We start from the raw sequence: 14,454 nt of genomic DNA, 5'->3' as shown, positions 1-14,454 counted from the left end.
AGCCACGTCATCCTTTGTATGACAGGGTTTGATTCTACAGCGCCGCTATACTGGCCAATATTGGTAGATCCGCCAAAATACATCACATCGTTAATTTGGTGCTATTTCATAAAATACATGTCCGTCCCACATGGCTACGTTCACATGTGAAATCATCCCCGGTCGATGACATCAAAACAACGTTTTGATCATGGGGAATATAGTGACCTTTGTCGGTATCGGCCAATCAGTGTCCTACCCCGCAGCCCTCCCCTCCTGGTGAGCCCTCAGCCCCAGACTCACCGACAGCATCTTGAAGGCACTCGGCCTCTTCTTGGGGTTCCTCACCAGCATGGCCTTCACAAAGCTGTAGAACGCAGAGGACCTGGGGGGGGGGGGGGGGGGGGGGGGAGAGAGAGTGGGAGAAAGAGAGGGAGAAAGAGGAGAGAGGGAGAGAGGGGAGAGAGGAGAGAGAGGAGAGAGAGGGAGAGAGAGAGATGGAGGAGAAAAATAAAGGTTTGTTCCTTGCTCTTTTAAATCTGAGAACGTTTTTCTCTTGCTCTATTTGGTTATCGTGGTGTTCCTCACCATTTGGACTTGTCCTTTAATTTGGGAGGCTGGTAGCCACTTTTAGACATGAGGAACAGGACCCTGGGAAGGAGTAGACGTCTGTTAGTGGGACTGTGTGTGTGAGTGTGTGTGTGAGAGAGTTTGTACCTACCGTTGTGGGTGTGACTGAATGTGTGTGTGTGTGTGTGTGTGTGTGTGTGTGTGTGTGTGTGTGTGTGTGTGTGTGTGTGTGTGTGTGTGTGTGTGTGTGTGTGTGTGTGTGTGTGTGTGTGTGTGTGTGTGTGTGTGCTTACCGTAGTGGATGTACATCAAACAAGGGTGGTTGCATCTCCACCAGCTCTATGGCTGTGATGCCGACCGACCAGATGTCACACAGCTCATTGTAGCCTCCCTTTATCTCCACAGCCGCCACCTCTGGCGCCATCCTGTGGACAGGAAGAGCATTAACACTGCCCTGGTCAGGGCTTCCTGTCCCCTCGTTCAGTTCCTATCCATGCCAAGAATGAATGCAATTCAAGCGTCCTTCAGCGGTAAAAGCATCGACCGAAGGCCAACAAATTGACAAAATCCTGGCCATAGTGTCCTCTATGTAGTACTGTGCAGGCATTTAGCAGTTATAACATACCGTTCATTTAATTCATTCATTAATTTCAGTCGATATAGTTACAATCACAGCTCCATGAGTCCATGACTATAACAAGTTTAAGACATTTTACATTTTAAATTCTGGTCCTAGCTGGTTAAATAGGAACTGAACTTTTGACCTCACCAATATGGCGTCCCAATGAAGGACATCCTGCGAGCTAGAGTCGCTGTAATCTGGGCAGAAATCCCAAAGTCCGCTAAAGAATGGTGATAACAAACACAAGAACACTTGATTCAGTCGATGGTGCGTGAGGCTCTCCAATGAGTCTTATGATACTTTGTGCTCTGAAGGAAATATACTACTTGTTGTGACTGGAAGGCCAGCTGCATAGCAAAGGTAAGTTTAGATTGCTTTTATTTTCTGGTCTTCGCCAGGCGGACTCCTTACCTAGCTTCACCTCTCCCTGGTCATTGAGGAGGATGTTGGCGCCCTGAGGAATAATGGTGGACAGTTACAAGAATTCAATAACAGACCAAATAGGGAGGTTTGCTTTTAGCTTACGGTCAGTCTCTAACGGCGATAGCGCAACCACAATAACAGTAATTGATGTCACAACACAAGCCTCATGATTTCTGAATTCAAAGAAAAATAATTCATTTCAGAATAAGAGCCCCCACATTGTACAGTTCAACAAGGAAAGCTTTGACCTTGATGTCCCTGTGAATCTTCTTCTGTCCATGGAGGTAGTCCAGGCCCTGTTATAGAAACACCCATCACAAGATAACACATGTTAACATCCACATCAATCTAGTCCAGGCCCTGGTATAGAAACACCCATCACAACATAACGCCATGTTAACATCAACATCAATCTAGTCCAGGCCCTGGTATAGAAACACCCATCACAACATAACCCCATGTTAACATCAACATCAATCTAGTCCAGGCCCTGGTATAGAAACAACATTACCCCATGTTAACATCAACATCAATCTAGTCCAGGCCTTGGTATAGAAACACCCACATCACATCATAACCCCATGTTACAGTTTTTCTCCATTGTATACACACAAAAAACGGAACTATGCGCACAATTCTGAAAACTTGATGAAGCTCATGTATCAACTACAAGACTCCAGACATAATTTAATCGCCGGAAAGACATTTTCTAACTGTTGTGTTTTTCATTTTTACTTATCAGTGCAATTACTGTACTGTGAGGTTCGCCAAAATAGGTAACATTGGTGTATTCTCAGAACTCCAACAATGTTGCAGTATCAACTTATCAACAGTATGACTCTGGGAAAATTGGTGTGAGAGAGAGAGAGAGAATTGGAGAGGGATTGTGAGTTTAGCCCATTGGAGCTTATTGGATAAGACAAATATGCATTGTATCCTATTCTGATACAATTGTGTCAATGCAATATGATATATTGACAGTATCATATTACAAAATGGCAACAGTCTTTATACTGTATGTACCACCAAATTGCAACTTCAAAAAAGGAAGCTATTTCTAAACAATTTTATACATTGGAATATATAACATGGCCTTATGAAGCCAAAACATATGTCAACAGTATTTTGATGGAAGTGTTTTAAATGTATCACAACAGTGTTTAATTTATGCTTTAGTTTCAGAAAACGTGTTTAAATGATTGAGAAAAACTGTAACATCAACATGGATCTAGTCAAGGCCCTGTTATAGAAAACATAACCCATGTTAACGTCAACATGGAGGTAGTTCCTGTTATAGAAACACCCATCACAACATAACCCCATGTTAACATCAACATGGAGGTAGTCAAGCCCTGTTATAGAAAACATAACCCATGTTAACGTCAACATGGAGGTAGTTCCTGTTATAGAAACACCCTTCACCACACAACCCCATGTTAACATCAGCACGGAGGTAGGCAAGCCCTGATATAGAAAACATAACCCATGTTAACGTCAACATGGAGGTAGTTCCTGTTATAGAAACACCCATCACAACATAACCCCATGTTAACATCAACATGGTCAACCCGACAGCAGGGCTACTAATGAGTCAACCAGGTGAGGCAGCAGAGGTGGTCCCACCTGCAGCATCTCTCTGCAGATGTAGGCTATCTGGAGCTCTGTCATAGGACCAGTCACTGAGAGAGAGCGAGAGAGAGAGAGAGAGAGAGAGAGAGAGAGAGAGAGGGGGGGGGGGGGGGGGGGGGGGGGGGGGGGGAGGGGGGGGGGGGGGGGGGGGGGGGGGGGGGGGGGGGGGGGGGGGGGGGGTGGGGGGGGGGGGGGGGGGGGGGGGGGGGGGGGGGGGGGGGGGGGGGGGGGGGGGGGGGGGGGGGGGGGGGGGGGGGGGGGGGGGGGGGGGGGGGGGGGGGGGGGGGGGGGGGGGGGAGAGGAGAAGGAGAGGGGGGGGGAGAGGAGAGGGGGGAGAGAGAGAGAGGGAGAGAGAGAGAGAGAGAGAGAGAGAGAGAGAGAGAGAGAGAGAGAGAGAGAGGAGGGGGGGGGGGGGGGGGGGGGGGGGGGGAGAGAGAGGGAGAAGAGGAGAGAGAGAGAGAGGAGAGAGAGAGAGAGAGAGAGAGAGAGAGAGAGAGAGAGAGGGGGGGGGAGAGAGGAGAGAGAGAGAGAGAGAGAGAGAGAGAGAGAGAGAGAGAGAGAGGAGAGAGAGAGAGAGAGAGAGGGGGGGGGAGAGAGGGAGGGACAGAAAAAGTGTTGGAGGAAGAGGAAGAGAGCGTGTTAGAGAAAGACATAGTGTTAGAGAGAGAGAGAGAGCGATAGTGTTAAAGAGAGAGAGTTAGAGGGAGAGAGGGAGGAAGGGGAAGAGAAACAGAACAGAACATCGTTAACGTGAGGTGGCGGTGGGAACAAACACATTAATCTCTTAACATCAGAGAGTACCCTCCCGTTTTACAACAGACACGAGCACTTGTCTGTTTTTAGTCACGGCTCTAGATAGCCCCGCCCACAGACACACACCGTGGTAGACATCCTGGAGGGAGCCCCCGCCGCAGAACTCCATGCAGATCCACAGCTTGTTGGCCCTGCGGACAGACAGACGGCGCTCTGTGAGTCTGTACTGGGCAGCAAGAACACGGCACAGACCGAGCACAGGCGCCTTCCTGAGCCCAGTCCGTCACACGGAGAGAGGCTCATTTGCATATGGAATGTAGAACGCATGGTGCATTCTACATTCCGCTGTTTGCTAGAGTTAAAGAAATTTGATTAGTTGTGGTGAGAGGTGACTTGATTTAGGCAACTTTCTGATTAACGAGAAATCACGTAATGGTATCTTAGTTCATTTGGCGCTGGTGCTATTATCGAAATTGAATTGGGTTCAGAAAGATGTCATTTCGGAGCAGGAAGGATGTCGAGGCATCCTGCTCGGGGATCAGTGATCGTACTCTTAGCCAGAGTCCTATCATGCCACTTCCCTTTGGGCATTATACAGTTAACTTGCAGGATGATACATGATTCATTCTGATAACTGAGGGGGGAAGAGAGTGAGAGGGAGAGTGGGAGAGAGAGAGAGAGAGAGAGAGAGAGAGAGAGAGAGAGAGAGAGAGAGAGAGAGAGAGAGAGAGAGAGAGAGAGAGAGAGAGAGAGCGAGAGAGAGTGTGTGGGAGGGAGGGAGAAAGAGAGCAAGTGAGAGCGACAAAGAGAGTGCAAGATGAGAGAGAGATGGAGCAAAGCTCACCATATGTAGCTGCCGTAGTAGGCCACTATGTTGTTGTGTTTGCAGCTCTTCACGATGACAATCTCCTGCTGGATGATGGAGAAGTCATCCTCTGAGAGAGAGAGAGAGAGAGAGAGAGAGAGAGAGAGAGAGAGAGAGAGAGAGAGAGAGAGAGAGAGAGAGATATTAGTGAGTGGCAGAGAGAAGGGTGGTGGATACAAGGCAAATAGGCAGAGAGTGAGGGGGAGTGATACATGAGGGAGGCACAGGGAAGTGAGTACAGAGAAACATGTGACTGCATTGAGATGTAGTTCTTCCGACGGTCACGTTCCAGTCATCATAGTAACGGAAGTGATCCTATTGGTCATCTCACCTGGTTCCATCGTGACCACCTTCATGGCTGCCAGCTCACCGTTCTGTTTGTAACGAGCCTGTAGAGAACACACGCACACACGCGCGCACACACGCGCACACACACGCGCAATTGTATTATTTTGTATAGTTGTGAAAATGGTCACTTTAATTGCTGTGCACATCGCAGGGACATACAACACAATTTTTTTACATGGGTTAAAATGACAAACATGTCCACGATCACGTCATGGACATTTTGCATGCACAAATGCAACCCTCTATGTTGACTCTGACTGCTTTCACACTACTGTACCCACCTCCCTCCCTCCCTCTCCCCGCAACCTCTGTCTCTGACCTTTAGATGTGTGACGGTTGGATGAATAGAAGACTTGACTAACACCAGACAACTCAATGCTTCGTGCAGACCTTGAACCCAGCCACAGAACTGTGGGCTCAGCATGTGTTCGAGTGAGATAAGTTAGTCATGTTGTGTAGATTATTGGATATTGTGTGGTAGGGTTAGGGTCAGTTAGTTATCTTAATGAGCCACGGCAAAGACGATTTTCAATCAGCTCGTTGATTGAAGATAAAGTCCAAATATTAGGGCCATATTCATAGCGAATTTTGGACTTCAAATCTGTACAAATATTAGGCAGAAGGCATATGTCTGGAGTAAATCAACACCACCCTGCCCCCCACTGTCTTAAATAAGATGAGCTAGTTGCTAAGGAATTATGTTTAATCTAATAATGGTATAAATAGATAGAGTTTAATCTGAACCGTTTTTTTGTTTATTTTTAATTTATTTATTGTGGAAACGTATTTGACTGCTTTGAAAAAATAGTAAAAGACTGTTTTTGTGTATTTACATTTTCTAAACATGTCCCTTCTTTAACCAATTCCTCAAATCATGGAGCTTAACGCATAGCACTGACTCTTCTTTGACCGGAAGTTAATTAGTTGAGAAACAAATGAGGCAGACAATAAACTTAGACTTTGTGTTATTTAAAACAGGGAACTGTTGCATTACAGGCAAAAATCATTGAATGATGATAATTCCCGCAAACATAACCAACTGGAAACAACTTGTTCATTACATTCTGATATTATAAGTCAACTCTTTCTGTCTCCGATGGCTTTTTATGTGTGGGAGGACCGCTGCTGTAAATAACAACAGACAATGGAAACTCCATTTTGGCTGTGTGTGTGTGTGTGTGTGTGTGTGTGTGTGTGTGTGTGTGTGTGTGTGTGTGTGTGTGTGTGTGTGTGTGTGTGTGTGTGTGTGTGTGTGTGTGTGTGTGTGTGTGTGTGTGTGTGTGTGTATGTGGTGTGTGTTTGTGTGTGTATCTCTGACCGTGTGCATAAATGTGTCTTTAAGTATGTGTCATTATAAGTGTGTGCATGTATGTTTGCGTGAGCGTGTGTGTGTGAGTATGCAAGTATGCGTGTGTGTGTGCGTGGTCGGAAAGGTCACTAAAAGGAAAGACCATCTCAAGCTGTACAATTACACAATAACTGATCTACAGTAACAAGTCAAACACATTCCCCGCAATGGATATGCAATGTAGATAAACGTCAGCCGTTGCTATGGTCCCGCTACCACATCGGCTCACCGTAGACTTTTGTAAAGAGATGCATAGACACACTACCATGTACTATCTCATGCACACACACACACACACACACACACACACACACACACACACACACACACACACACACACACACACACACACACACACACACACACACACACACAGTGACCAAACTCCCATCATGACACACACTGAACAGATGCCGAAAGGAATACCGAATAACCTTAAGACAGACATGATTACATTTTGATGCCATATTGCAGGTTGTCTTAAAGTTTTTGGTGATTGGGTCAAGGTTGAAAATGCACGCTCCCTAATACAATAAAGCACCACACACTCAGTCTTAACATGAACATACCCTTCGTACAAAGACATAAATCCTTTCTACAGGAGCAGCCTACAGAGCATTTTGACTGACTGTGCTGCTGTTTGGTACTAATGCTGCAGCGCGGATGATGTGAAGGACAACAGGACATTGTCATCCAAAGCGATTTGGAAACAGGTCACTAAGGAGCGGATAGGAGTTGCAGAACCATCTACAGGTAGATGGGTCTGCTGGGGGAGGAAGACTTGTCTAACCAAGTCTTCATTTAATCGGGGAACAGCATGTCTCTGTAGATAACAGCCACAGCAGGAAACACACCGTGCTCCATCTGATAACATCGACAATAGATTGATGCATGTAAGAGGGAAAAACCCAGTTCCCTCTGATCCCTCAAGACGGCGCTTTTATAGTTGATGAGGTTGCAATGACTGTTAAAAAATATATATATATAAAAATATTGATTGGTAAATTGTCACTTGAACTGTGCATACTGTATTTTGAACATATACACTGCACATTGAAATACAAATCAGTTAGACTTCAGATGACAATAATTAAGCCACTTTTCTCCAAATCAAAGGATGAACACATCTGTCATAATCTGAGCCCTCCTCTGTATTCTAACACCTTTCTGTGAGTAACAGCTCATGTAGGAGTTAGAGTTAGATTAACAATGCTCTTAACAAAGTGTTGCGTTGCACATTGCAACATGTCTCCAACCGATTAGTTACGCACAAATGCACACACACTTTAATGCACTAGAACGCACACACACACACAAATGAATCAAGACACACAGATCCACTTAAAAACGCATAATAACTTACAGAGATACACACATCATCACACAGATGTACTCGCCAAGACAAACATGTGCACACATGCACATTATGTAGTTGGTCTAGGTTAGGTTCACCCCATGTTCATGTGGGTCTCCTGTTGTCCTGTTTCCTCATACGCCACAAAGACATGCAAGCTAACCCACCTGCCCTCTCTGTAACCAAGGCAAGGGCGCTACACCTTGAGCTGGTTTCCAGGGGCCGCACTCGGGGGCAGACGGCCCACATCTCCGAGCGACGAGCGTAGGATGGGTGAAATGCCTTTCCGAATTAGCACATTAGAACCCACAAGCACATGCTGGCATTCTGGGCGATGCTTTTAGTTCAAGCCCAGTTTCTCTTCCTCTTTCATCGTTAAATTTAACCTCAATGGTAACAAAGCAGGCATTTGAACACTAACAACCTACCACAAGCACACACACACATACAACGGTACATACACACACACAAAAACACATACTCACAGACAATTCATTTCAGCATTCCTTAGATACTCCTCATCTGGCCTGTGATTATCTGCTATTTGCCCTTGCTGAACAAGTAAAACCGGCGACGGGACTGTGACTGAGTATCTTAGGCAGAAGAACAATAGATTGGAGTCACCTATTTAATACTGACAAACCTACATACTTGAGACTTTCAATCTCTCTCTGTCATGACTTTAACCCCGGTTGCGACAGTATCAATACTATTCTATCAATAATAAATGTTATAGCTCTTTATTAATCCCAGATAGGATTCTAACAACGAAGCAAGACGTATATGCATATGTATGTTGTCTTACATTATGAGAATAAACTTTCAATAAAACAATGATGAGACAACAGATGGGTGTATGTAGCCCAAGGGGATTGTATTCGTTCTTTCTTTACAGCTTGATCTGGCGTCGTAAAGTAAAGAAATATGTGTTTTTATGTGACATCACTGTGGCCTCCTTCTGCTCCAACAGAAAACAGGCCTGTAAAATCTGCAAAATTGTTTTTTACAGATTACTAGAGATACTTTGATGCACACTCATGCACACAAGAGAGAGAGACGCACACACACACACACACACACACACACACACACACACACACACACACACACACACACACACACACACACACACACACATATGTTATGTTTCAACTTCAGAAGAAGTTGAAACAAGAACATTTAAATCAAACACAATCTGAGGGTTTATGTGTGTTAACAACCTGGGGACCTGGGGATACATATTTTTGAGAATAGAGCCGCGAACAAACTGCCATAGTGCCCACCAAAGTACACCTATATAGTATTTCTTTGTCTATGTACGATCAATTCACACCAGAACCCCATCGGCCTCGCAGTTTCCTACCTGCTTCTTACTACTGCAGACCTAGGGGGAGACAACTCTGTCTAAACAGAGAATGAGTGGTATCTATTGGGAACACTTTGAAACGAATGAGGGTTGACTGCGTTTGAGTTAGTCTATTGTTTCGAGTAGGGTAGTACTTGGGCCTACTTTGTTTTTTGCCTTCGCTGCTCCGTTGCGGACAACTGCTTCGAGAAGCCCCATCGTCAGCGCTAGGTAAACACTAAAGCTAGACAAGGGGTCGGCAACCTTTTCTTTGTAAAGGACCATTTTTGGTTAGAAATGGGGTGTGGATCGATTTCTGAGGGCCTCATATTTGTTATAATAGGTTATTTAGCTACTTTACCAATTAAATATCCTGTATAGCCATATACAACAATTTGAGTTTATGCAATGAATACATGCAATTGCAATAAAACGTAGGCTACAAATCAAGCATTTGAGTGGATGTCACATCTAACAAGAAATGAGGGAGGAATGCAGGAAAAATCAACTATCAGGTTTTACGGTGAAATTTAGTTCGCTTAGCTCTTCGGTTTCAGTTCATTCAGTTTGTGAAAATGAAATGAATATCATTGCATCATAGAAAATATCAGCCTAACCTTGCTTTAATATAACAACACTAGTAAACAGTAGTCTTGTTGCATTGATTCCCAGCAACACTTGGGGCCTGCATGAGCAAAAAAACATATTAACTCAGGGTTACAACTTGCTCTGATGAATGAGATAATCAAACACCCCCTAACTTTCTCATGCAGTTTCATGGGATTTTTGTTGTCTGAACAAAAATGAATATCAGGGATGTATGATGTTGTTTTCAGCTTATCTGTGTTTTGCCTTCTTTGGTACCATAGTCAGTTAGTTAGTTAGCAAGTTACCCGCTCAAAAAGTGTGCCAGGATAGTCTTGCGATGCACATTTCATGCTGAAAAAACATTTTTCATCCCATATACAAGCAAAATATTTTTACAAATTGATATGTATGGTTGACTTTTGGCCTGCAACAATCATAGGAAAATGTATCCAATGTGTGTTATCCTTGAGTTCTAAAATAAAGAAAATATATATATATTGTTGGCCAAAAAGCCGTAAGGGCTGCGCCAAAGGGCCTCATGTTGCCCGCGGGACGCAGGTTGCCAACCCCTGCCCTAGACAAATGACTGCATGATCGACGTCAAAACACAATGAATGCCTCCATTTTGAACGTTTAGACAATTTGCTTGTTCATTGTCTAATGATTAACAATTTAATGATTTGTGATTCTTGCGAGCCGTTTTTTTGTTTGAATGTGCCAAATGAAAGATTTTTGAATAAAACGTTTTTGTAATTGTTTCTGGTTTGCTAGATGAGTGATCTCTCAGTTAAAAATGCTGCAGTCTGCACCCATTGCAGAAGGTGTGTGTGAGTGTGTGTCGGTGTGAGTGTGTGTCGTGTGTGTGTGTGTGTGTGTGTGTGTGTGTGTGTGAGTGTGTGTGTGCGTGTGTGTGTGTGTGTGTGTGTGTGTGTGTGTGTGTGTGTTTGTGTGTGTGTGTGTGTGCGTGTGTGCGTGTGTGTGTGTGTGTGTGTGTGTGTGAACTACATGCAAATATCTTGAGGATGGTGTGAAAAACAGCCGTCAGCAGGGTCTATCCACTGTTCCTTTAGAGGAAGTTCTTTTCACCCCCCCCCCCCCCCCCCCCCCCCCCCCCCCCCCCCCCCCCACAGCTCCATCTTCTCTCTGCTTTGCATCGGTCACAGACAGAGCACAGCAGCTACATAACCACACATGCACACAAAGTCAACAGCATCATCTCCCTCAGCCTCACAGTGTAGCATACCAATCCCCTCCGCTGGCTAGGTTAGTGGGGGTGGGGACCACACGGTTTCAACCTAGCTCAACGGAGGCAGAGCTGCCATGGCAACGCGAGGCTACCCCACTCTCAGCCAGGTCGTCTACCGTTTAAGGGCGCACTCACACTAGGCCATCTGTACCGTGCCCGAGTACGTTTGCCCCCTAAAGTCTAGATCGTTTGGCTAGTGTGAGCACGCCATCCGTACTCATGTACAGTTTAATCCCGTGGCCTCAGTACACTTCGGAGAGGTGTGCTCAGGGCACGGTACAGATGCTAATGAGCCGACACGCACACATGCACGGGTACGCAACCTGAGCTGGTTGCGTATGTGCAAGAGGCAACCGTACTCAGGCCTTTGGCACTCCTTGGAGTAGAAGAAACTAGAATGTGCTGGGATGCCTACATTCGTGTCTGTAGGAACTGCACTGGACTTTGAATCTCATAATAATGATAATTTGTAAACCTTTTTAACAGAGCCTAACATTTTAACAACTTAGAGGAAATTAAAGAGAGCCATCTCCGAGTTATAAACGTGGAATTTGAGCCCAGAAACTCCACAGAAGGACATGTCTGCCACACACACACACCTTCCGTCTGTGTGTGGTTGTAGGCGTGGCTGCGATGTCAGACACAGACCCACAGACACCTACAGCTGTGCGTGTGTGTGCGCGTGTGTGCGTGTGTGTGTGTGTGTGTGTGTGTGTGTGTGTGTGTGTGTGTGTGTGTTTGTGTGTGTGTGTGTGTGTGTGTGTGTGTGTCTTACAAACTGCCAAAACTGATGTAGAGACCCTCGCCAGTCTAGCAGTACCCACAGGAAGGAAGTGGGATTTGGGGGCTGGGGGGAGGGGGGGGTGGATGGAGGGGGACTCAGAGAAGAGGTCACTGTGATGCTGTGTTCCTCAAGTATGCACTGTAAAAAAAAAGAATCCCCCCTCGTTCACCTCTTCCGGAACAATCACTGTTTATGGTAGTGCAACTACAGCTAGCATCACGGCTATTATCTGATACCTTGGAAACCCTTTCCAGGGTAGAGCTAAAACCTCACTGACCATAATCCTTGTGTATGTAAGACTTACATTCTTCATTCTTCAACATTATTCCAACTCGAAGATTTGACAAACACAAAGGTGTTTCCTTTGTTGGACAAACAACGTGTGGATTAATGCGCCATTCACCAAGTTAATATGTCCCCAAGACAGCACTGAGGAGCTTCTTATAAAGAGGATGGGACTGGGGTTGAAAAGCAGTCCCATGCGTACTGAGTTTCCAAAGATTCTCTCAGGTCTCAAGAAGTGGTTATTATGTGTTGGTAAAATAATACAACGTATTTTCACACTGGGGTATTCAAGGGATTATCGCTAATTCTATTTACTTCAAAATCAGAAAGAATTCAACACTGAAAATGATAATCAGCCTGAATTCAGTGGATAAGCACATTTTTTACAAACATATTCAATTGCAGATACTATTTATAAAAAATGAAAGGTTGTGTTCAACAGTACACACATTAGTTTCCAGCCTTTACTCACAATATGGTTATTGGAATTGTGTAGTAATATTGCTGCTTTTAAAGCGACAAATAAGGTTCTACGACTGAAAGGATCAAGTGCAGTCGACAGGACTTTATATAGATAAAATCTTGTTTGACATTTTATGATTCCTGTTTCACTATTGGTGAAAGTAAAGCTCTTCCGCTCGAGAAAGACAGATGTTCACATGCTGAAGGGCCTGTACATACAGACCCTGCATCTGGCCGCAGACAACCAAAAACCTCCGCAACCTCTTTTTATATCGCCTCAAAATGAAAACGTTGTCATAAGCATGTTATCTTTTTTTCAGATCACGTTTCTCAAATTGCTGAGAACGTGTGAATCTGATGAGAAGCACTATTACATTGCGGAACATTGTTGCAAAAACGTTTTCCAAATTGCCTGACTTTCCGACCGTGTTTAGACTCAAATTGATACCAAAAAAAGAGAAGGTGGATGTGTCTGACCTTGTACACATCTCCATAGGTCCCTCCTCCAACCCTGACGAGAATATCAAAGTCCTCCTGGGGATCTGTCGTGGAGATGTCCAACGTCATCTTCTGCTGGGAATCCATCTTGTTTGATATCAACAGAAATGCTGCTTTGACATCTTTTTATGTCTACACACGCAGCCCCTCACACATGTCCCAACAAATAGTCAAACACACATACATAAATATACACAACCCACAAACACACACGCTGGCTGAACCGTCTCCTGTGCACACACACAGACACACACACACTCTCTCAGTGTCTACTGGCTCATGCTGAAAGGTAGCTGATCTCCCTCAAGCTTAGAGCTAATGTCTTTTTCTCATTCAGTTTATCACTCACACACCTTCCTGTTTCTCACTCAAGCAACCCTCCCATCTGTCTCGCTCGCGCTCCCTCTCTCTCTCCCCTCCACTCACACACACCCTCTCTCTCTGTCAAACAGGCTTTCGTTTCATTTAAACAATTTTGTTTCCTGTAGGCATGTGTGTGTGTATGTATTTAGGTGTGTGTGTATGTATTTAGGTGTGTGTGTGTGTGTGTGTGTGTGTGTGTGTGTGTGTGTGTGTGTGTGTGTGTGTGTGTGTGTGTGTGTGTGTGTGTGTGTGTGTGTGTGTGTGTGTGTGCGCGCGTGTGTGTGTGTGTGTGTGTGTGTGTGTCTGTGTGTGTGTGTATTTGTGTGTGTATGTATCTACGTATGTATGTAGGTATTTATGAAAGTGCATTTATGTCTGCTCTTCCTCGACCTATTCTGAATAAATATAACTTGACATATTTTGGCCTAACAAGTACACAATAAAAGTATCTTGATCATTATTGCTTTATAATGAAGCGTAAATGCAGTTGTTTCATCAGTTGGCCGAGGTCATAGGGAAGGCTCTGGTGTTGACGTGGCTTTTGAAGTCAGTCTGTTCCAGTTAAGTGCGTCTTTGTGGGTTTCCACTGCTGCATGGGGCTGCACACTGTGCAATCATGGTTGTAAGAAAGGGGGAGGGGATCTAGCTAGATAAGGCGGAGAAGATCAAGGAGAACAATACGTGTATATTTATGTTGCAGATCAGCAGAGTGTCTCATGCTTGTCGCTCCCTTTAACTTCCTGTAAACCGGTCTTACCACAACAAGAGCAATGAATAATGGGGCCACCAAAAAACATTACCGATGGTGTAGTGTATTCAGGGATACAGAATCACAGTACCGTAGCTAGCAATGTTTGTGATTTTCATCCAGGTGGCTGACAGATCGGCTTAAAATGGTGTATTTGATGGCCCATAGAGCTACAACTATGACCTCATGTTAAACAGTAGCAAGCAGCCGTTTAACATGAGGAGAAAATGAACTTGTCACACTA

General features: G+C 44.9%; 1 protein-coding gene across 3 annotated transcripts in view; it reads right to left on the bottom strand.

The window, feature by feature from the left end:
* The window catches only part of map4k1 (mitogen-activated protein kinase kinase kinase kinase 1), a 25,678-nt gene extending 12,168 nt beyond the window's left edge, over positions 1 to 13,510 (bottom strand). For 2 of the 3 annotated variants that reach the window (XM_030380279.1, XM_030380280.1), the window contains exons 1-11: positions 13,079 to 13,510; positions 5,173 to 5,230; positions 4,821 to 4,911; positions 4,103 to 4,167; positions 3,218 to 3,273; positions 1,843 to 1,890; positions 1,583 to 1,625; positions 1,319 to 1,391; positions 843 to 974; positions 568 to 630; positions 283 to 364 (exon numbers count right to left, since the gene is read on the bottom strand). In XM_030380279.1, coding sequence (XP_030236139.1) covers positions 283 to 364; positions 568 to 630; positions 843 to 974; positions 1,319 to 1,391; positions 1,583 to 1,625; positions 1,843 to 1,890; positions 3,218 to 3,273; positions 4,103 to 4,167; positions 4,821 to 4,911; positions 5,173 to 5,230; positions 13,079 to 13,186 — 819 coding nt within the window. In that variant the 5' untranslated portion in view covers positions 13,187 to 13,510. The remainder of the gene's footprint in view (positions 1 to 282; positions 365 to 567; positions 631 to 842; positions 975 to 1,318; positions 1,392 to 1,582; positions 1,626 to 1,842; positions 1,891 to 3,217; positions 3,274 to 4,102; positions 4,168 to 4,820; positions 4,912 to 5,172; positions 5,231 to 13,078) is intronic. The other variant, XM_030380278.1, reaches the window with a different exon arrangement.
* Between the last annotated feature and the right edge of the window lie 944 nt (positions 13,511 to 14,454).

This window comes from Gadus morhua, chromosome 16 (assembly GCF_902167405.1).
Source record: "Gadus morhua chromosome 16, gadMor3.0, whole genome shotgun sequence".
In the NCBI taxonomy this organism is placed as follows: domain Eukaryota; kingdom Metazoa; phylum Chordata; class Actinopteri; order Gadiformes; family Gadidae; genus Gadus; species Gadus morhua.
This window is presented reverse-complemented; position numbering and strand designations above follow the sequence as displayed.